This window comes from Anguilla rostrata, chromosome 13 (assembly GCF_018555375.3).
Source record: "Anguilla rostrata isolate EN2019 chromosome 13, ASM1855537v3, whole genome shotgun sequence".
Lineage (NCBI taxonomy): Eukaryota > Metazoa > Chordata > Actinopteri > Anguilliformes > Anguillidae > Anguilla > Anguilla rostrata.
Genome location: NC_057945.1, coordinates 19027925 through 19050548, shown reverse-complemented (window position 1 = coordinate 19050548; position 22624 = coordinate 19027925). Strand labels below are relative to the sequence as shown.

General features: G+C 41.3%; 2 protein-coding genes across 6 annotated transcripts; both read right to left on the bottom strand.

The window, feature by feature from the left end:
* Positions 1-5377: 5377 nt before the first annotated feature.
* Positions 5378-12084, bottom strand: LOC135238510 (rho-related GTP-binding protein RhoA-C). Of its 2 annotated transcripts, none has more exons than XM_064306468.1 (5): positions 11929-12084; positions 9266-9421; positions 8536-8656; positions 7783-7913; positions 5378-7575 (listed from the first exon to the last, which is right to left on the bottom strand). In XM_064306468.1, exons 2-5 carry the CDS (start codon positions 9419-9421, stop codon positions 7402-7404), a joined length of 582 nt encoding a protein of 193 aa, XP_064162538.1. In that variant the 5' UTR covers positions 11929-12084; the 3' UTR covers positions 5378-7401. The 2 variants fall into 2 exon arrangements, with proteins under 2 accessions (XP_064162538.1, XP_064162539.1); XM_064306469.1 differs by lacking the exon at positions 11929-12084 and adding an exon at positions 10456-10601.
* Positions 12085-13622: 1538 nt separating this feature from the next.
* Positions 13623-22510, bottom strand: usp21 (ubiquitin specific peptidase 21). Of its 4 annotated transcripts, none has more exons than XM_064306465.1 (13): positions 21779-22510; positions 20662-20826; positions 19633-19692; positions 19276-19393; positions 18352-18466; positions 17907-18029; positions 16905-16969; positions 16493-16596; positions 16249-16332; positions 16067-16145; positions 15507-15628; positions 15217-15331; positions 13623-14607 (listed from the first exon to the last, which is right to left on the bottom strand). In XM_064306465.1, exons 1-13 carry the CDS (start codon positions 21821-21823, stop codon positions 14519-14521), a joined length of 1284 nt encoding a protein of 427 aa, XP_064162535.1. In that variant the 5' UTR covers positions 21824-22510; the 3' UTR covers positions 13623-14518. The 4 variants fall into 4 exon arrangements, with proteins under 4 accessions (XP_064162535.1, XP_064162534.1, XP_064162537.1 ...); XM_064306464.1 differs by having other exon boundaries at positions 16249-16335; positions 21779-22507; XM_064306467.1 differs by having other exon boundaries at positions 16249-16335; positions 20662-20969; positions 21779-22505.
* Between the last annotated feature and the right edge of the window lie 114 nt (positions 22511-22624).

The following is a 22624-nucleotide window of genomic DNA, read 5'->3' as shown; positions in this document are numbered from 1 at the left end:
TAGCAAACACTGAAAGGATAGAGAATCAAAAGAGGCCTTTGATGCTTCTTTATTAAACAATAAGGGCTTCATTTATGGGTTTTCATGTAGTAAAAAAGCCTAAATGCACATAACAGGAAAGCATAATAGCAATAAATAAAATAATAATTATCAACATTTTCCTCATCATAAAAAACATTTCTGAAGTGAACGAATTGATAACTGAAGCAGGAAGTGAAGACCTAGCAAAATGAAATGAGACCGCAGACGCTGCAGGATTCTGATTGGCTGGGGTGCTAACAACATGACCACAACAATTTGTGATGCCTTTTTTTTTTTTAGCTGTGTTTTCCTGTTTCAGTGGCTCAGGACCACAGAGATTTGACAGCTCCATCGCAAGGACTTGCAAAGACCTATGCAAAGGGTGAGCATAGTCCTGAGGGCTGAGCTACTGCACATACACTGAGTTTTCATAAAGGTGCGATGCCCAGCACTGAGAGCATGTCACATCACAGCATCTTTTGGGTAGCAGTGTCTCAAGGCCCACTAATGTAGCACTGTGTATTTGCTACTTAAATACTCATATTCTGAACAAAATTCTTCTTCTTTATGATTTTGTATGTTTTGGATTGTAATTTATCAGTTGAAAATTTTCAGTTATTTGCAGGAGTGTTTTCAGCATGTTTACAGCATCTAAGGAATCTTATGTAGGGGACAGACGCCATGGGTTTTGCTCATTTACTCCAAAAATATTTAGCCTAGCACTGTGGAAATATACTTGAAACAGCTTTGACATGTCAGTAGTCACTAGCTGTTTTTAATGTAATGAATCTGGTGTGCACTTATTATAAATTCCTGTGACCAGGCAGCTATTTATTTTCCCTTAATCACTTGGAGAAGATCCAGAAGATGAAGCTACATCAACACAGCAAACAATTTAGCTGAACACATTTGACATTAAACACTAAATTAACTTAAAAAGTCAAACATGTTGATGAGTAAAATACATTTCTTTAATAAATATTAAACACAATTTTAAATGCCTAAGGTCTCCCCAGATTGACACTACATGCACATGGTTTCTAGCGCTAACAGTGTCTAGTGTCTCTAATCTCCAAATCTGAAGCCACATGGCAGGGCCTCCTAGAGCAGCCTACCAACCCTCTCGTTTTCTCTTTAGATTGCATTCTGTATGTATAACAGCAAAAAGCATGTTGTTTGTCATGGCAACTCTGAGTGATTGGTTTATTTATTGTAAATAAAAAAAAGTCTTATACCTGAAGATTACTGCAGGAACATATTTTTACTTATATTTCCTGCTAAGGATATTACATTGCTACGTTCCTTTGGAAGGTGATAGAGCCCTGAACTACAGATGTACACACCTGAAATGGCTTTCTGCAGGTATGTGACCTAGGTCTGGTACCAATATGACATGATAGCAAGACCAAGCAGCTAGATGAAGAATGCGCAATGAGGGTCGGTTCACATCAGCTATCGAAAAAGCGTATGTAACACTTTCAATAGGAGACGTCTACAAGCAAACAACATTGCTCAAGGATGCAAAAATATTTTTACATTTTATTTTTTTATTTTCACAGCGTGGTAGGTGTGTAATGAGGTATACGTAATTACTTAAGTCTGTCTGAGGGGAAAGTTTCAATTCCGTTTATACAATGGTTGGAAAATCCTGAATTCGTTTTGAGAAAGAAAAAAACCGCGTGCACTCTTTTGTTCTGCTTAGCAGAAGACGCATCAAAGTGAAGAGGGTAGGCCTACGTAGGCCTAGGTCTACCAATTCATCTTTAAATGGCTTTATTTTGCACCAGGTTGCAGCAGAACGTAGCACTCAGTCAGGTCTGCCCCAGCGTTTCCATTAGGAGGCTATTTTAACGTCACATTTGTTACCATGAGAAACTGTCTGAAAGCGACTGGTTGTAGAATCAGACGGAAACGGTAGTCGGTACTAATTGTCTCTGCGTTTTTATTTTTAGTGTGCACTAAAAATAGATCGACCCTATCAAAACAAAAAAGAAAAGCAATAGGCTACATTCGTGTGGTCCGCTTTACGAAAGAAACTAAAAATCGGATCTTTGTGGTTGGAAACTTGGCGACAGAGACCGTACACTTGTTCATGTAGACAGAGGACTTCGGTTCAGCCTTGTGTGTATAAGCGTCTTAAAACTGCATTTCAGACTTTCCATGGTTAATGGGTGTACACATTTTACCAATGCTGGCCCGTCAACTGTTACACACGAAATCTTGCATGCTGCTATGAATAACTATGGTCCAACTCAATGTTGCCAGAGAACACAAGAGAAACAATGCGATACCACAAAGGCAGGGGACAATTAATAAGTAATATTAACCTAACAACGAACATAAAAAGAAAGGTTGTCAAGCGGGAGTCGGGGAGCCATGGCACAATCTGAAGTAGTGATGGGAAAACGGATTTTATGGCTCCGTTCCTTTCCGAGAGCCAGAACGACTCATCGTTCTTTTTTCTTTATCTTTTATTTTAGGGGGCGGGGGTTACTAGGTTTATCTGCGAAATAATCACTAGGATAATGATAGGATAAGATTTGGATTCAAACTTCAAACTTAAACATCCCACCAATATAATTGCATTTTGCATGTGTGGACTAGGTTTAGCAGCACTGAATTAGCCTACTCGTATTGCCAGACCTAATGTCAATGATCTGCATTGTAAACATTGTACACAAGGTGACGCCATATCGCTCTGCTTTGTCAGTGAATTTACTACTTTGAATTTACTCTCTGCATGAAATGTGTTATGTTAATAAAGTTGCCTTGCCTTGAATGCAATTCATGCAACACTTAATATCAGAAAACTTTTTATTCGCACACTCAGTATAATGAACTTTTGTGCAAAACAGATTTTAGTGCAAATCAGATAGATAAACAATTATCTGACATTTCAAGAGAAAATTTTTAAGAATAAATAGCAAAACAACTTATCAAAATAATAATACGGTGTGCAAAAGGCCCAACTTCTGAACAATATTTCAAGTATTATGAAAATAGAGAAAAATAAAATAAAATATAGAAAAATATACAGATACTACTAGTATAAACCCTGCAATAGACTAGTGAACTTTCCTGGGGTGTGTACACCTGAGCTGCTTTGACAAAAACAGGAGATGAGCCCCTGGCCTATGAGCCACATCGGCTTAAACAAGGCTTACTTACTTTTAAAAAATAACATAATAACACAATAAAAATGTGTAAACATGACTCCAACAACAGCCCTGAAATGTGAGGCAGAGAAAACAATCTATTTTTACTCACAGAAAAATTTGTAACTTGCAAGTTCCCTCACTTTTGAGGGCCTAATGCAATTTCTCCTCTCTGAGATGATTTGTCCTGTCTTGGAGAAACTTCACTTTATCCAGAATGGGTTTTAGGCCTTTGAGGGCATCTCTGGCAATCAGATTGATGGTATGCGCCAGGCATGGAAGGTGGGTCCATTTTGTGATTTGTATAGCCTTTGTAATGCTAGCAGCATTGTCAGTTATGCAGCAAACCACTTTATCTTCCACTTTCCAATCTTTCGCAACATTGAGAAGTTTTCGGCCAGGTTTTCTGCTGTGTGCCAATCACTAAATTCAAAACAGTCCAATAGGCAGAAGGACATGTTGAAATCTTCAATGAAGTGGCATGTTACTGCCATAAATGAGGTTGTAGCCCTTGATGTCCAACAATCTGTGGTTAAGCAAACTGCTGACACTTTAGACACCCTTTCCTTCAGCGATGCTGCTTCTCTCTCATAAATGTTTGAAACTGTCTGGGATACTGTCTTCCTTGATGGAAGAATGTAGGAAGGGTTGAGAGTATTGCTGTATCGCTTGAATCCTTTGTCTTCCACAATTTTGAATGGCTGGAAGTGTCCGTGGCAATCATTTTAGCAAGCCCTTCATCTATCTTCCCCTGTCTCAATGGGGTTATGACAGGTGCTGCATAATCATGGAGAGATGTCTGTCTTGTTTTAGGTCTTCTGCCAATGGTTCTATGAGAGCTTGGTGCCTGGCCAGGCAATGATGTAGGCCTAGTGCTAGTTTCAGAGGTAGATGCATGGGTGTGAGTGACAGTGGATGACTGACTTGTACCTGATGTGTTAGAGGTTTCAGCAGAAGCACTGGCGCCGTCGTTATCTTGGTCATCATTATCGTTGGAACACTTGCACCGTTGGATGCTGTGTTTTTAAGTGGCGGTGAAAATTGTTTGTTGACCCTGCTTTAAATGATATTTTTGCTTTGCAAATATTGCACTCCGCTTTATCGTTGCTTTTATTGCTGAAGTGCATCCAAATGCTGCTGCGTTTTCGAGTTTGGCTCATTTGTTTTCCGAACACATCTACCTGTTGTGACTGGCTGCTTCTCACTGTTCACATAAAGGGGAGTGGATTTAGGGCAGGCAGTGAAATTTAGGCACAACGATAAAAAGAACGGCTCTCGCCAAGTACGACTCGGTTCCCTTCGTTTGTACCAAAGAGCCAGTGACAAGAATCAGATCGTTCGCGAACGTAACATCACTAATCTGATGTGGTGAATCTTCAGTCTACATCAGAATATGGGTAGGGTTTCGGCTGTTCTGACATCAGTGGCCAGCTATGAGGGAGTTGCAGTAGTCCAGGCGTAGAGCTGGGTTGAGTACATGGCGAAGACAAAGCGGATTCTCTGAAAGCTCTACAGGATGAATCTGCACATCTGACAAGATGCTGATATTCTGAGATTTCTACATGTATACGTGGCAAAGGTGAAAGTCCGAGTTCAGAAAGTAAAAGTCCTCCCCAGTATTTTGTTCCAATCACCTGAGTTTGTTAATGAACACAATTCCTCTGCCAGCAGGTACAACTCATCAGTGAAATCAGCTGGCCAAGTTCATGGGTGGAATAAATGCATGGCAGGACTTTTACTTTCTGACCCCTGCACTTTCCACCTTTGAATTACATGGACATACCCTCAAAAGAAGAAAATGTCTCTTGTTATGCAGTATTAGTTTATATTATTGGCATCATAACAACCACAGAAATATAACATCAACACTGGATCATAAACTGGTTTTGTTGAAGGTAGCAAAGATACGTCTTGAAATAAGGAATGGACATTTCATAGGCTCCGGTGCCCTCTAGTGGAGAAGCATTTCATCGCCCTAAGTGACCCTGTAGTGACATTTCTGGAAATACACATACGAAGAAAGAAAAACATGTTTCTGAAGCCTCATCTTTGTTCATAACTAGACGTTATATGTGCACAAAGGTGCACCAAATTACAGACCAAATTACGGTGAAGTTAACAAATGATAACTCAAAACAACAACACAAAAATATTTTGACGATGTCAGAACAAGACTTAACAAAAAACAGCACCAAACATGATTACCCTAAAAGCAATTTATTTTCAAAGTACTTTTAAAAGCGGACTGGGGAAATTTCAAGATTCATTATTTGTACAAAAGCTTTTCTGCATCAAGGTAATGTTCTTTTTTCTGCATTACATTATACAACATTTTATGCATGATACTTAAAAAAAGATGTAATACCCAAATGAATATAATTTATTTTATTCTTTTATATATTTAATTTTGTAATGTTTTTAAGGTTTTAAACTTTTCAAAGGAGGAATAATAAATTCAGGACAAGCAAGTATAATTTCACACGGTTAAATATACAGTACAAGAACAAATAAAGAAACAGATAATAACAAATCATAATCATCATAACAATAATAGAGGGAAAAAGAGTTTTTCTTTTTAATGGAGGGAGAAGTGGATTTTTGTACAGTGACATCCACACTCCAAACACAGAGCGGCTCGACTCCCACACTCCAAACACAGAGCAGACCGACGCCCACATTCCCACACTCCAAACACAGAGCGGCTCCACTCCCACACTCCCACACTCCAAACGCAGAGCAGCTCCACTCCCACACTCCAAACACAGAGCGACTCCACTCCCACACTCCCACACTCCAAACACAGAGCGGCTCCACTCCCACACTCCCACACTCCAAACACAGAGCGGCTCCACTCCCACACTCCCACACTCCAAACACAGAGCGGCTCCACTCCCACACTCCAAACGCAGAGTGGACCGACGCCCACACTCCAAACACAGAGCGGCTCGACTCCCACACTCCCACACTCCAAACACAGAGCAGCTCCACTCCCACACTCCAAACGCAGAGTGGCTCCACTCCCACACTCCAAACACAGAGCGGCTCCACTCCCAGACTCCCACCCTCCAAACACAGAGCGGCTCCACTCCCACACTCCAAACACAGAGCAGCTCCACTCCCACACTCCCACACTCCAAACGCAGAGCGGACCAACGCCCACACTCCCACACTCCAAACGCAGAGCGGCTCCACTCCCACACTCCAAACACAGAGCTGCTCCACTCCCACACTCCAAACGCAGAGCGGCTCCACTCCCACACTCCAAACGCAGAGCGGCTCCACTCCCACACTCCAAACGCAGAGCGGACCGATGCACAGGCAAACAGCAAATTATCTGAATTTTTCTAAAAACCTTTATTCTGTACCAATTACAAAACGACATGCCTTTCCAAACCCTATATGCAGAAGGGCTTCTGTAGGTGCTCAACAAGTGTTGTCTTATTCTCACAAACTCCTATTAAATCTACACCCCACTCAGACAAAATCAGCTGAAACCAAGCTACTCAATTTAATTAAAAATCTACAACCCACAAACAAGCATAGAAAAACACTCACAAAATGCATTAGCATTATCTTGTTTTTTTGTCATTTTTCAAAATGGATTTTATATGTAAATGCAAACTTTTAAAAACAGTAGATATTTCAATAACTCAAAAAATAAACTGCTGGTTGGTTCAACTATTTAACCGGATCAATGGTACTTTTGTCCAGTTCCTTATTTTATTTTATTTTTTTTGTTGCTACGCCTGACTGGTGCCTGATGTGTGGAAACCCAGAAAAGGGACTGTGGGAGAGAGGAGAGGTGCAGGGAGGGGTTCCAGACCCAGTTTGGGGAACAGCAGATACTTTAAACAAGAGGGGAATCAATGCCCTCAAACGCTCCGCCACAGACTCGGACATCAGTAGAAAATGGCAGACCAGACAGACCCACACTTACATATCTACACAGACACGCAGACAGAACCCCTGCGAGCACGCGGAGGGAAACGCACGCACTCGTCTTCTCACCGCAACAACCGTCTCTCTTCTGAGGGATGACAGAAGCCTTTTCTTTTCATCTGCGATCTGAAAAGTCTCTCCCTCTCTCGCGCTGGCCGGTGAAAGCAGCTCTTTCTCAGTCTGCTGCAGCCCCGTGGGGCCGTGCTGCCTTCTCCCTTTAAACTTCCCTGCACCTCGCAACCCTCTCCCCGCCCCCCTGCCCCGCCCTTCCCCTGTCCGCGGCCCTCTATAGCAGCAGGCAGCCGCTCTTCTTTCCGCGCTTCTTGGCCTGCAGCGCCGCCCTGGTGGCCATCTCAAAAACCTCCCGCACGCCGTCCTTGGTCTTGGCTGAGCACTCCAGGTAGCCGAATGCATTGATGCGGTTCGCCATGTCCCGCCCCTCTTCTGGCTTCACCGGTTCCTGTTAAAGAGAGAGAGAGAGAGAAACAGAGAAAGAGGTAAACTTGGCGTAGAAAAACAGCACACCTGTTGTGTGGCTGACAGCATTTTCTGTGCTGCAGCAACAGAAATTTCAGCAGGTTCATTTTCTGTTTGTGCATTGGGATGTTTTGGTTGTACATGTGTGTGCTTGTGCATGTATGCGTGTGTGCAAAAGTGCAGTGCGAACCTGCTTCATCTTGGCCAGTTCCCGACGCGTGTGCTCGTCGTTCCGCAGGTCCTTCTTGTTCCCCACCAGGATGATCGGAACATTGGGACAGAAGTGCTTCACCTCCGGAGTCCACTTCTCCGGAATGTTCTCTGGCACATGCAGACACAAAGCTCATTATTATTATCCAGTGCCACCATTTCAATAGCTTTTCTATTCCTTCCAAGGGCCCACTCCCTCAAAATTTAAGGACTTGTACAGTGAGCTGCTACAGCTAATAAATAAAGCCAAACGAATGAACTCAGCATCCCTGAAATAAACCCAGCATCCCTGAAATAAACCCAGTATCCCTGAAAATGACTGCAGCCGGAGGATCAGCTCTTTCAACCCAAAGCCACACTCTAACCATTTTGATTAGTGTGCATTCTGTTCCAAGATTAGTTTCACCATTTAACAAATATGGGAATTAAGTTTTTCAAGATGACTGTAAAATTGTCTCCTCACAAAACTTGTAGAAAGCACTTCACAGTTCATTCATTTTTGCAGCAGGCACCCTTATCCAGAGATATTTTCACTGCAGTTGTACCACATAATAGCAATTTTTACAGCTGGGAAAGTGACGGAAACGGAAGTTATGCTAATTTCAGCAGCGCTATGGGATTTGAACCCGCAGCCTCTAGTGCTTGACCTACTGCACTGCACTGCAGCCTGGCGAAAGCCGCACAGAGGGAGATAAATGTGTGTCCCGCAGGGCAATGCCACGCATCTCCTCACCCAGGCTGTCGGGGCTGTCGATGGAGAAGCACATGAGGATGACATCAGTGTCAGGGTAGGAGAGGGGGCGGAGCCTGTCATAGTCCTCCTGCCCTGCTGTATCCCACAAAGCCAGCTCTACCTGAGAGTGAGACGAACAAAGTCAGAGACAGAAAGAAGGGAGAGGCAGAGGAAGAGGTTTACACAGGTATCCCACGGTCCACAGAGGACAGAACATAATCAGTTAATGACAATTAGCCGGATATTTAGATCAGCGCACAGGTGCACATACACACGCACACACACTCTCAAGTGCAAACACATGCATGCACCCAAATACACACAAGCAAGTACATACAGAACGGAGAAAAAAATCGAGCCAACACGGAAAAAAACTGACTGTATAAAATGCAACAGGGCAGAAAATGGCGGGATGCAAAGAAAACCTGCTCACTAAACACACACTAAACACAAGCAGATACTGAGGCTAGCGCGTTAAAGTGGGGAAACGGTACCTCCGACCCAAATGACCGACTCTGTCCATCATTCACAGTAAATCTATCAGAATATGATCTTTTCACAGATCTGTTGGGACTCCTCAATATGACCTCCATTTTGATTCAGAGTTCTCTTGAGCAAATTCAAACCATTTGCAAGCACAAAAATAATATTTAAAAAAAAAAAAACTATAACTGCCCCCAGTGAGTCCCCAGTGGAAACTGGGGCCAAGGCGACCGGCTGAGCTCCTCACCTGTTTGCCGTCCACCTCTATGTCCGCCACGTAGTTCTCGAACACCGTCGGCACGTACACCTCGGGGAACTGGTCCTTGCTGAAGACAATGAGCAAGCAGGTCTTCCCGCAGGCGCCATCCCCGACGATCACCAGCTTCTTACGGATCGCAGCCATCTGCGAGCACACATGAATACTGCCGTCAGGTAAAACCGCACGGGCACGCCAACAACTCCTTCAGTCCTTCAGCAGCCTACTGGCAACGCTAGCTCTCTAAAAGTGTGGGTGTATTTTCCATTTTCACTGACGAGGGGAAAGCAAACCATTGCCATTAGGCTGATTTAATGCCAAAACTAATTTTATAACATAGTCATTATTTGACGAAGGATACAAGCTTACTAAACTTTTCTGTACCAAGTGTTTTCAAAGTCACTTATTCATAACAAACACAGTACAAATATAAATGATATCTGATGAAAAACACGTTTTCAACATGCAAAAATACCCAGTTACTCACATACACACTGTCTATAAGTCATTCATTCAAACTGACTAAATCTAGGCCTGCCATTGATATCAAAATTACACCAAGTAACAAGAAACAATATTATCTCAAACAAATTAAAAACGCTAGATTCCAAAGCAATGGTACCCAATGTTTCCTATATTGTTTCAAGTAACTTGGCCCTGTGTTTTTTTATCTTACCAGCTGAAGACAAGTTCTTGTATATTTGCAACTTCAAATAAATACTGATTGTAAAATAAATACTGTCCGTACATACACACATACATAGAATACTTCACTATCCCCATGGGGGCATTTCTCTAGCAGCATGTAACATTCACATTTACAAACAGAAAATTATACCAAGAAATATAAAATCATTCATGCTACAGAAAGTCCAGGTGGATGAATACATATATACAGATAAAAATGTGACATATTGAGGCCTATTAAATCAATCTTAACTCTTACAAACCTATCCACATGTTTGCCCCATTAATGTACTGCATGCTTATAGTTTCAAGTTACTTGAAACAATTTAGGAAACACTGGGTAGTATTGCTTCGGAATACAGCTTGTTAAATTTCTGAGAGGTAACATAGCCAATATTCTTTCTTGTAACTTGGGATAATTTTGATATCAATACTTTTAATGGCAGGTACAGATTCGCCAGTTTTAACTGGCTTGTGGACAGTGTGTTACTTACTATTTTTGTACGTTGAAAACGTGCTTTTCACCAGATAACTAACAACAGCGTGAACCAAAGACAATCGGTTTCTATTTCAATCTCCAATCATCTAAGTGAATAAAGTGAATGAAGACTGAACCGGAAGTTCAGATACGGAAGTGAAGTCTGACCGGAAAACGGATCATTCTGGGGGGCGGCGGCGCATGACAACAATAATATGCATAATTACGTACTAGGGGGAAAAACAGGCAAAACATCGATAATGTCTGATCTAAATAATTAACGACACGTAAACCGACTTGAGCTTTCATTCCGAACGGTGATTCTGTTACTGCACAGTGGCCAATCGGTTAACTCAGCACGACATCCTTGCCAGGCCCATGCGCCGTCCCACCGCACCCAAAAACCGCCTGAAACGATTTTTTTCCCCATTTAAAGGCGCATACACGTACACTTGGTGGACGTGTTAACAAATCTCTCTTGGTTAAATATCCAACTAACACTTTGTAGCTACTTGAATATTATTGGGCACAAGTAAAGAGCTAGATGGGAAACTAATGTTATCTCTGTATGCCACGTAAGTTGGCTAAAACAAAAAGTTACTTGGGTTGATAGCAAGTGAGGACAATCAAAGGGAAAGGACAAACTTTAACGTCGTAGTTAGCCACAGTTTTGCCGTTTCATTTGCGTTTTCATTAGTTAACGTTAGTTAGCTAATGTTCATTAATGTTAGCTAACTATATTTCCACTGAACCACTACCCACGATAGTAACAATGCACAGCGAACGCGAACATGCCGCAAAACCAATTTTGACATGATATTGCTAAGTTAGCTTGTCAACAGTCTCTTTTGTATATGCACTGGTTAGTCAGTCTATAGTAGACTATATCAGTGGCAAAGAAGCAAAGGTTTGTAATCCATGTCACCATGGCGCAGGACATTTATCATTTAAGTAACGATATATTTAGGTAATGTAGCAACCAGTCATTATTACCGTCATGGTATGAAAATGACTGACTGTCATTTGTGTCATGATTACCTATGTTTGCTAGCTAGCGCCATCTCATTAGGTAACGCGGTTGCAATAGTTAATAACAGTTATAAAATTAATGTTATCACATCTAGCAGTTTGATTTAATCTGACAAACCTTAAGAATTGGCTGATTAACGTTAGCTAACCTGAGATCCAACCATTCAGATTAATTAGTTTGCTTGAGAGTTGCCATGCCTAGGTAGCTAGCAAGCTAATAAAAGGTGGAGACCACTTTAACTTTCCGTACGCATCACTCACTACTAGCGCTAGCAAACGTTAGCTAGCTAGCTTTTTTATATATATGTCCGTTCCAGATAGCTTAATCTAGCTAGTTGAACGTATTGTTTTTATTTATTCACTACACTTTGAAAGTATCCTGAAAATAAACATTTTTACTGCAGTTATTTTCCCAATGGCAAACTACAATAATACAAAGGACAAATTTAAACTTATTTACCGTGTTTTCTCGGGTGTCTCCGCTTTCCTTCTTTTTCTGTCCAACCCTAAAGCCCCGCCTCTTCTCATTACACGCCAATAACTCCCGCCTACCTGCACGCGATCTCTACCAATAGAAATCTGTGTAATATGAGCAGTCTATGAATATGAGCGACCGTTATGATATGTGGTTATGACAGTCATTTTCAAGAAGAGTCTGGCAGCCGGTTGGCATTAGCAAAGATTATGTTGACAGTTTCCGAACTCTTGCTATTGACTACCCATTATATTCCTCTCCGCACTACGCGGAATTTATTACCCAATTATGAGCTGTGGATTACAATAAATTTGTAAATGGGTAAGAGTGTCACGTCATCCTATTGAAAATTGCCTAATAATTTACGAAAGTTTAATATGGATAGCTGGTACCTAGCTGTCTAGGTAGCCTACAGTGTAACATTTTGTTGCAGTAAATACATCTAGAAATTAGAAATATAAATATGGTTTAATGTTCAAATCATGGATATCCACCAGGGAGCTGTGGGTGGAGTACATTTCTGCTAATGGCTAACGTAATTCAGTGGGACGGTTTTTAATTTACTTACAATAGTCATAACACTCTCATTTGAGCTGGTTCTGAAAAGATAGCGATCTAACAATTTAACCTAAGGCATGTTTTGCTCATATCTAATGAGCCTACTCATCCTTTGCTCATCCTGCTAAGACACAATTTTACAGTGTGGATGAGCCCCACTGTCTGGTTTAAAGGGAACAGTTTTGGTGGAATTAAAAAAAATACATGAGAAAGGTGAGGGAGTCCTCAACAGATTCACAAATGTTGAAGGGCAGTATCTAATTTACACTCATCCAGAAGGTGCATGCATGCACATCGCTTATATGGCAGAAGCAAGTGCTCAGTTCTAGTTCTGTCAGGAAAATCCAGACGACTGCCTATGTACTATTATCTATTTTTTACAGTCTCTGACTATTATCTGGAATGGAAGGAACTGCAGTTTCTGCCCCCTCCAGCAGGTGGAAGCATGGCCTTAAGGCCAATTCGAAGTTCATCAGCGATCAAATGAATAGGCTATTAGAATCTTATATTAGTCAGAAATCTTGACACTTCTAAAAATTAGAAATGTTTTCAACTAAATGTAATGGCCATTCTACTGTATGATATTATAATATTTTAAAATTGACTTTCTGCCCTCTTTTCAAAACGAGTCAGCTAAGCCTGCTCTGTATCTAACAAAATTCTTTTTTGGCTGGACCGCAACACCGGGGCCAGCCCTATAAACGTGAATGCCTGTGACTGAGTGAGTGATGAAGTTACACCACGCATGTCTGTGACTGAGTGACTGACTGATGAAGTTACACCATTGGTCGGCCAGTTCGGTCCAGCCATATACTAGGTTTTGACCTGGTCTTGTTACAGAATTGCTACCCTGGTAAAGTGATCGTATTATATTAGCAAGGTTATATGTTATGTGATGCTACAAATACTTTTTTCTTTTTCGATGCTGTAATAATTCTTCAAACATTTTCAATTTCTTTTTTGCAGCATATGTTATATTAAAATGGGTTATATAGCGTATAACCTATTTAATACTGTTCAAAATCATTCCACCTCTCCTTTATTCCATTTTCAGGAATTTTTCCTTTCTTTTTTTTTTTTGTCTGTCTGTACCAATTAAAAAATCTGTGTATAACCAGAAATTAGGTTGGTACTATTTTCTTTATTCTTACATTTTATATTTTAGTCTGTAACATGGAATACTCTATCCTGATTGTTCCATTACTATAACTATACATTCTGTCAATTTCAGGAGGCCACACACTAGCATCTGTCCTGTAAAGAATGTTCTACCAGCTGCCATCTCTTTTCCCTGCACAATTCATCAGCCTGAGCAGCTTAGTTGCACTGGAGGAACTACTGTGCTTCATGCACAGCTCATACAGGCAACCAGGTGACGTTTAATCCAATTATATGTTGTGCTGTGCATCTCCTGTTACAGTACATTCAGCAGTGGCAGTGTCAGGGTTCAGTTCCAGCTGTGGGGCACATTGCTCCACTGAGAAACAGTGCTTTCGCTGAATACACCACCCTTAGAATGCTATTTTCTCTACTTTCGCAAAAACACAAATGCTCTCCAGTTTTAGTGAGTTTGCTCCAAACCAGTCTTCAGACAGTTATAGTGTCATTCAGAATGAGGTTTAACCAATATTCTTGGAGTTTTGTCAGGTCAGTCCACTCCGTCTTGAATGTCACTTTTCAGTTCACATTCCTTTCTCCTTCTATCTCTCCCCATTCATTGTATTCTCTCTGTACTTTATTTCATTTTCACATACTCTCAGCCTCTTCTCCTTATTCCACCTCTCATTGACATTTTTTCACACATTTCCATCCATTTTTTGTCTTCCATTTCTCTCTACCTGCACCAAGGACCCACTCACATATCTTAGACAGGGACCTGTAATAGAGCTGGTTCTATCCACTCACTAGTGCACCTATCCATCTCACATTCAATTTATTGCAGAAGTTTTTCCTGGAACTGCATGGTGTTGTCCAGGTGATGTGTCCGCATTCAAATCCTACAGAGGTGATCACTTTCTCAGTGCGCTGCAGTTGCTGGCGTCCAGCTGATAAAAAAGTACATAGGCCTGATTGGACTGGAGATGGGATTCAGAGATGGGCGTGACCCTAAATGGAAAAGAGAGAGTGAGACAGAAAAGTGAAAATGTTCAACTGCTAGCCTATGTATATTATGCACATCACACCAGTGGAGACTGACAGGTTGGAAAACTTTCCCTTAAACTGATTATTGGTTTCAACCTGTTTTATCATTCTACTCGATTACCAATATAGCGATTCATTCAGAAATAAGTCAATACCATCAGTTAAAGCCAGTTCTCTACAATTAGGCGAGTAATAAATCACCTAATAAAAAAAAGGCAAAATTGAGCACATTTTATTAACATTATTTAAAATTGTGGATATAGCATATGCAGCCTACTTTTCTTCTCTGCTCTCACATTCGAAGAATATTCATAGCAAGGATCTGCAATGCAATCTTAAAAGATCATCAGACCATACACACCAGCCAAATCTCTCCATTCTGCTACCTCTGCCTGTGTGGCTCATTCTCATTTTTTGTTTTCACTTTACAGTGAGCAACCAGTTTAGACCAAGGAAACCCTGTGGCTTTCCAAGGACTGGTAATGTATGCAGTTTTCCCCCAGAATACCCCAGTAGCTTAGCAGTCTTATATGTGGTCAAATAGTTCTTTATACGAAGCAGATAGAGGCTGACCTGGAGTCATTGTAGCAGTACCAGTCAGACTTCTCCAGACAGTAGGCAGTGTAGTGACCCATATTGACGGTGCCGGAGTGGTTACATACCGCATACAGGTTATACAGGACTGGTCCTGAAAGAGACACATATGGTCAAGATCAGCACAGACATTTGGCCATGTAGAATACACATGGTCATCATGGCAGGCATCAACTATATTTTACAAGCCTTGTTACCCCCCAATATGGCTGCTCGGTGTGCAATGGTTTAAGCCAAATGCTAGCACTAACACTAATGGTAGCACATACAATGACATCATTACCAGTGCCCACTGGTCCGTAGGGGCCCAGGTCCAGCCGTGTCAGAGGGAAGGACACAGCTGCGGTACTTTTGCAGATGGAGTACCTCGACGTGGTGAAACGGTTCAGGTCTGAGCGAGTGGTTAAGTTTTTACAACCAAAGAGAATCGTGGCTGTGACCAACATCAATATCATGAACATCAACATGAAGCTGCTGGGAGGCCAAGCTTGTTAAGGCACTGTGGATGTGCCTCATGGTCTGCTATCAAATGCCACTGCTGTTCCAGACTCTGGCCAATGATTTATTCAATGACTGTGAAGCTCAGCTGGAGTACTGCAGGGCAAATGCCTAAGCAGAAAAGTGAAAAGAGGTTTAAGAGGTGAGTGTATGCCTGTCTTGTTAATAAAACCTCATAAACATCATCATTATTATTGCCAAAATCATAACCTTCATATTGGGCTAATGGAATAACAGCATTACCATTGTGATAGCAGGGGTGGGTAGAATGTAGAGTGCTAGCTCCACTAGGGGATGTGTTAGCATTAGCAGCAGTATGGGCTAAGGATACGCAGGACAATGACTCGTGGAAACCTCTGAATGGTCAACCTCTTGGTGCTCTCTGTGCATCTGCCACACCTCTCACACATCTGGAACACAGCACACGTCACACAAATACAGAACTCTGATCCACATCCACAGACTCAAGAATGTATGCCAATTCATGAAAGGGTGGGAGTACATGGTACCCACGGGTGCATCCTCCTTATCAAGATTTTCTTCTTGGGAGAAGAGCTCAAGGCAGTCCTTCAGTGAAACAATGCCCCCAGAAACACTCTTCTGAAACAAAACGTTCATTGAATAAGAAAAGGTATTGAGACCTTTAAGATTGTAGAAATAATAAATTATTTTGTTCTGCTAAATTTGTCAGGGTGTAGAAGTTTCATGTGGGTGGAAATGCATCACCATACACACAGAATGGCAGGGGGCACAGTACCTTGGGAATGGGCAGTGACAGGTCACAGAAGACATCAAAGGTAGTGGAATAGTGCGAGCAGACAGAGCAATGGAGGGAACTGCGTAGCTGACCTGAGAAAAGATCTGATAGAGGCAGAGAGGCAGGGATATGGGGAGAGAGAAAAGGAGGAAGGGAGACAGGGAGAGGAGAGAATGAGAGAGGAAAAAGATTGAGAAAGAAAGGTGTGTATATGAGTGAGAGATATGGAAGAAGAAATAAGGGAGATGATCAGAGGGAGAAGGTACATAAACAGAGGCCAAGAATATAAAAAAACAAAGACAGTTTCTAAACAGGGTGACAAAAGGCCAGACTTACAAAAGCCACAAAGATGGATCTTTACAATGACAGAAATGTAACTTTCAAAAGTACAAAAAAACTAAAATGTTCTCACCCACAATTTTGCTATCATCTCTTTCAAGGTATCTGGCCCACATCTTATCTGCTTCCTCTTCCATTCTGAGGGAGAGAAAGAACACACATGACAGCTAATGAAAGACTATGGCTATGTTTACACCACAGATCCTGATGACCAGTTCAGATTTTTTGCCTATGTCCTACTTTTTTGACTGCCTGTTTACATCTACTTTTAAAGGTGATCCATATCCAATACCTGTGTTAACACAGTTTACACTAGAAATAACCTGCATTCATACACAAGGGTTTGGTTACTGGTACAAAAGTAAACAACCACACCGCCACAGTCATACTGCCATCGGCAATAGACACAAATCAAGGCACAAAATAATTCAAACTATTGATTTTCAAAGCATCTGAAGTCCACAAAGAACATCCTCCTGTATTTTTGCCTATGTCGACTGCTCACCCCACAGGCTTAAGAGGCACGTAACCTCAGTATTCATCCACTGGCCTGTGCCATCGTCCTCCAACTTCTTTTAACATTTAATGTCACCAGCGAAGAATGGTCGTGCATATAATTACATTACACATAATTCAAAAGCAAAGAAGTATGACAAATTGCATTTTGAATGACGTGAGAATATACTGTATAGAATTCCTATTAGATGTATTACCACATATGAATATGGCCCAAAACGGATGGGAAAATATCACCTCATCTGGCTCATGATCGAATACCATTGATTGGAGGAAAGCGCTTCCTAGTGCTAAGATTTTTGGTTGAGGGTAAACAGGCCTAATGTGGGGTGTCTAATTACATCTTGGATAGGCTAATGTGAGTGCAGGCTTTTCTTTTAGGGTACTGCTAAAACATCTGATTCAACATATGACAGCTATTCATAGTCTTCAATCAAGGTCCTGATAAATTGAACCACTTGCCATAATGCTTGGCTATAACAAAAGCCTGCATCCATAATGGACCTTCTCAGATAAGATTGGACACTACTGAGGGTGTAGCCGGCTCTCAGTAGTGTACCTGATCTTTGCGTAGCCGTAGTCCTGGGGGGCAGTTCGTGGGGACAGGTGAGGGGGGCAGCGGTTGATTTCAGAGTGCAGCCGATCCAGCAGAAAGCGGAGGAACTCCTGCGCGTCCTGCTGACTGAGACACATTGAGACACACTGAGGCATGCTGGGATAGACGAAACACAATTTATCATGGCAGCACCCTCTGAGACACACGGAAACATGCCGACATACAGATTTGTATTTTGTCTTTATTTTAACTTTGGGGTCCCAGGGACTTAAAATAAAATCTATCTGAATAAATGGCTGGTTGCCTAGATTCCATTTCAAAATTTGAGTGCTCCACGTCTAAGTAAAAGAGAATAAAGTTGACTGACCTGGTTAACTGAAAAAGTATGTGACAGGTAGCTTGTGAGCCAGATACAGCAACTCACCTGCGAGAGGAAAAGAGAACTCACCTGTAGCCACTAAAGTAAGGCACAGATTCTTTGAAGATATTGTAAAACTGTCCAGGATTGACAGGGGCATCAGATCCGTTGGCGTCCCACAGGTCTGCCAGCACCTGGGTGAACGCTGGGGAAGGGAACATCAACATGATGGGCAGTGCGTCCAAACTAAGTCGTTAAATATGCTATCTTCATCCTTATTGTAGTATGAATGCAACACTATACATTTGCAGACATAAGAATTATTCAGGCTACGATGAAATTAAATCATTTTTCACTCCAACGAACTATTCAGCCTACTGAAACTACAATCACCCACAATGCATTGCTTTGTCTCTGGTTCACAAGAAATCAAGATACATGCATGGCAGAAATGAAGCAGTGGGGGAAAGAAAATGACCGCTCACTCTCCATCTCATGTAAAACTGAACTGAAACATTGATGTCATTATTGTGAAATAAATTAATGAATAAATCCAGAACTGCAGACACATGCCATGAGACTCCCACATTTCCACTAATTCAGGGATTTTTGAAACACAATGCAAATGCAGATGTGTGTACATTGTAGTATCTCATCTTTGACTTGCTTTAAAAGAAACAAAATTCATGAAAAACAGATTATCAAAGGATGGATACAAAATAAGAAGTCAATTTTAGGCAAAGTTGGACTTTGAATATTTCCTGAAGGTTGAGCTAGCAGACAGCCAATGGATCCTGGTTTCTCAGGCCTCACCTGTGCAGATGACAGTCTGTGGTATGGTCTGTGCATCAGGAGCACAGGTGTAAGGTTAGGTCAGGTACACGGGTATGTGCACAGGTAACAGCTGGAGAATGTGGAGGTTGAGGAGGGTACAGATTATTGGGGGTGATAGTGGTTTGTGCGGGTGACAGGTTGGTGTTTGGTGCTACAGAATTAAAAGGAGGGGACTATTACCGTTCATTAATTTTGGTTCTTTGCTGGAGCCCATTTCCTTTTGGTAGGTCTTGGTCAGGCAGTAATCTCTCAGACCATGAGTGTGGCACAAACATTGCACTATAGAGTTAAGGAAGCACTGGGGGGTGGGGGGGTGGGGGGCGGTGGGCGTAAGACAAGGCAGGGGAGAGAAAGAAAAAGAGGGGAGGGAGGAGTGATAGAGAGAGGATGAGAAAGGGTGTGAGATATGTCAGTGTTGATGCTTTTAACAGATAAAACATCTAAATTGGGATGGCAGTTATGCCATCTGTCCAATTTATGAGTGGTCATGGCATATGACAAAAGTAAATAAGTCAAAGACATATTATGTATACATACTGTGTTTCCCACATTGAGAAGCCCAACCTGTCCGCTGCCAAGATCTAGACTGACTTCACTCTGAAAGGGGAGAGCAGATAGATAGTCAGTGTAAGCTTAAAAGTAAGTAAAATTCATAACCATGGGGTCAGAAAGATGAAACCATTAATGCACCCATATCAGTAATGTACAGTATCTCACACTTTTGGCTTGAAATACCCAAATGATAACTTATCACTCAAATATCTGATTCAAACATTCTTTTCATACCTTTGACAGTCAGACTCACACTCGTCCCTCCGCCCTTCCCTCCCCCTCTCTGCATTATGTACACACTGTCCTCATTTAGCGCACTGATCTCATTAACTCATTGCACAGAGAGGCTCACAGAAGAGGTTGAGTCAAGAAATACTGATCCAATTAGCAGAGGAGCTGGGAGAAAAGGCAAGGAGAGCTAACAGGTGTATTTGCACGTGTCTGCCTGACTGTGTTCGCTTGGGTGATAAAATGGTGTAGCTATTTACATGTGCATTTGTTCAGGTATAAGTGTGATATGGCAACATAAGGGAAGTTCCTTTGGAACTTCTCCTTCTTGTTTTCCAACATTCAACATTTGTATTTCATCTTGTTGGTAATTAATCTCATACATTTCCAATGAATCATCAATAATCAAAATATTTATTGACCCACTGACCAGTAATTTACACTTGAGACTGTGAGATCTACCAAATTATAATGCACTTTTCGTTAAATATGTGCTTTTAATTAAAATAACCAGTTCCAGTATAAATTAATCCAAGTAGCCTACATGGGCATGCATTTACAAACAAATGAATAGATGGGAATGTCCGATGACAAAAACAAGCAATTTCGGCCCATCGAGACTCAAAAGCACAACACTCTGAGGGAAAATACGTATCACAGAGAAATGTATTGATTTATCGTTTCCGGCTAATTTGATATTTGGACATTCAAATTACATAAATGATCATTACCTCTACGCATTCATTTCTATAAGTTTGGTAAATTCACAGACGTCGGTCTAATCACCTCTTTGTCGGCGACCAGGAGTAGCCCCATCAGAGATGTATACAGCACCGACTTAGAGATGTCCACGTCTTCTTGCTGAATCCCGTTACTGGTGACCAAGGTGCGACACAGGGCCTGGCAGGAGATTTCCACGGTTGTCGCACCTCCGTCCGGCATCTCCTTTGGCTTATGCCAATCAGACACGCCAAATTGTGAAGGGAAGTTCTTTACTCCTCTTCCGTTTCTGTTCGGTTTAGGTTGTACCCGAGGCCGGTAGTCGTCATGTGTGCAATTGAACGGTCACCAAAGAAGCGCAGCTGGGAGAAAACCTGTTTAAAAGATTTTCAGATATGCGCTGGCTTTCTTCCGTGACATGCACTTTCTCTTCTTTGAATTAAATTATTCAAACAACTGAAACTGAAACTGAAAACAATATCTTATTTTAACTGATTTCCCCCATTCACCAAATAAACCGAAATTGACAAGAACGGAGGTCGAATCAGAGGACATAGAATCAGTGCCTAATGTGTGTCCTGAATTTTAAAATGTAGGCTATAACATAATTCCAGGATTGTATGCATAACCGGTAGAAATTCAATAGCTCTCAAACCTGGCGCTATTTCTGTATCCTCTTAAGGCTAAATTTGGACAGGTGAATAGGCTAAAGGACATGCGTGAGAATACACCGAACAGAAGAAGGCATTTATGAATTAAAAGTTAAAATCCCAAAAATCATTTAAAAAATTATTTTTTCTTTGAGTCAGCTGTTGTCCTCACTTCCACGTTCCCCATTACAAAAATACGATTTAACCACAGTCCAATATTGAAGCACTGTAGAAATCATCGAAATAATTATATTTAAATACCAAACAAGAACTGTTCTTTCTTTCTTTTTTGAGTGGGGATTTTAAATATAGGCTATGTTATGTTTTTACAAGTCGTTGTGGCCTACAAGAAGGCCTACCTTTTGTTCCACAAATGCATTTTAAGCATGCGGCAGGTTAATTACAACGCACGGATAATATGATAATACCAAAAAAAAAATTTTTAACTTATTAAATGGTTTAAATGATATCATTTACAGTAGGCTAAATAGGACTGAGTTACAGATAACTGGAGAAAAAAATAGCCGACTCACCCCATCATAAAACTCTGTCAATTGGACGGTTCTTTCCCACCACATTTACATTTATTTTGTAGAAATAACGAGGGTCAGGAAGGCATCCTCAAATTCCAATAGTAGCCCAAAGCTCTCTTCCTGTCGTTTCACTGTCGCTGTTCTAGTCGCTCTTGGTCCGCGCAAATTCAGACGAATACTAGACTTTAATCTGCTCTAATCTCGTCCTCTGCACCCTTTCAGTTTATTCTTGACCACACGTCTCCATTTGAAGGACGTGGCACAATCAGTCTTAATACGAGTTCAAACCCAACCGCAGGCATTAAGAGCCAATTATTGAATACTAACAAAGAACCGTGTAGGTTACACTAACGATTCCCTAATCCAGTTCGGTTAAATACAGTAAAGGCATAGATAGCTTAATGCAAGCATTAAACGGGAGATCAATCAAGATCAAGCGTTTGTCCTTGGGACAAAGTACCACCGGATAACGAACAAAGAACAGTAAAGGAACTGTTGGTAAACAAGTTTTTATGCAAAATCCTGGATTTGAATCCAGACCAGTATGACAAAATTAGCCTATCCATCTGAGTCTCAGCACACAAAACAATTACCCACATATCACTGTGTTTATTACTAAATTATTACTAAAAATTCACATTCATAATACTAAACATATACACTGTGCAACATTAAGCCATGAATGTCATATTACCAATACATTCCATATATTTGTCATTGCAAAAGTCCCAGGTTTATTCTCAATATTGGGGAAGGGAAATTCCTGGATTATATTTATGCACAGGGACTTTTCTTGGCAATGGTCCAATGATAAAGTGGGTTCCTGAGGGTCAAGGCACTACTGCT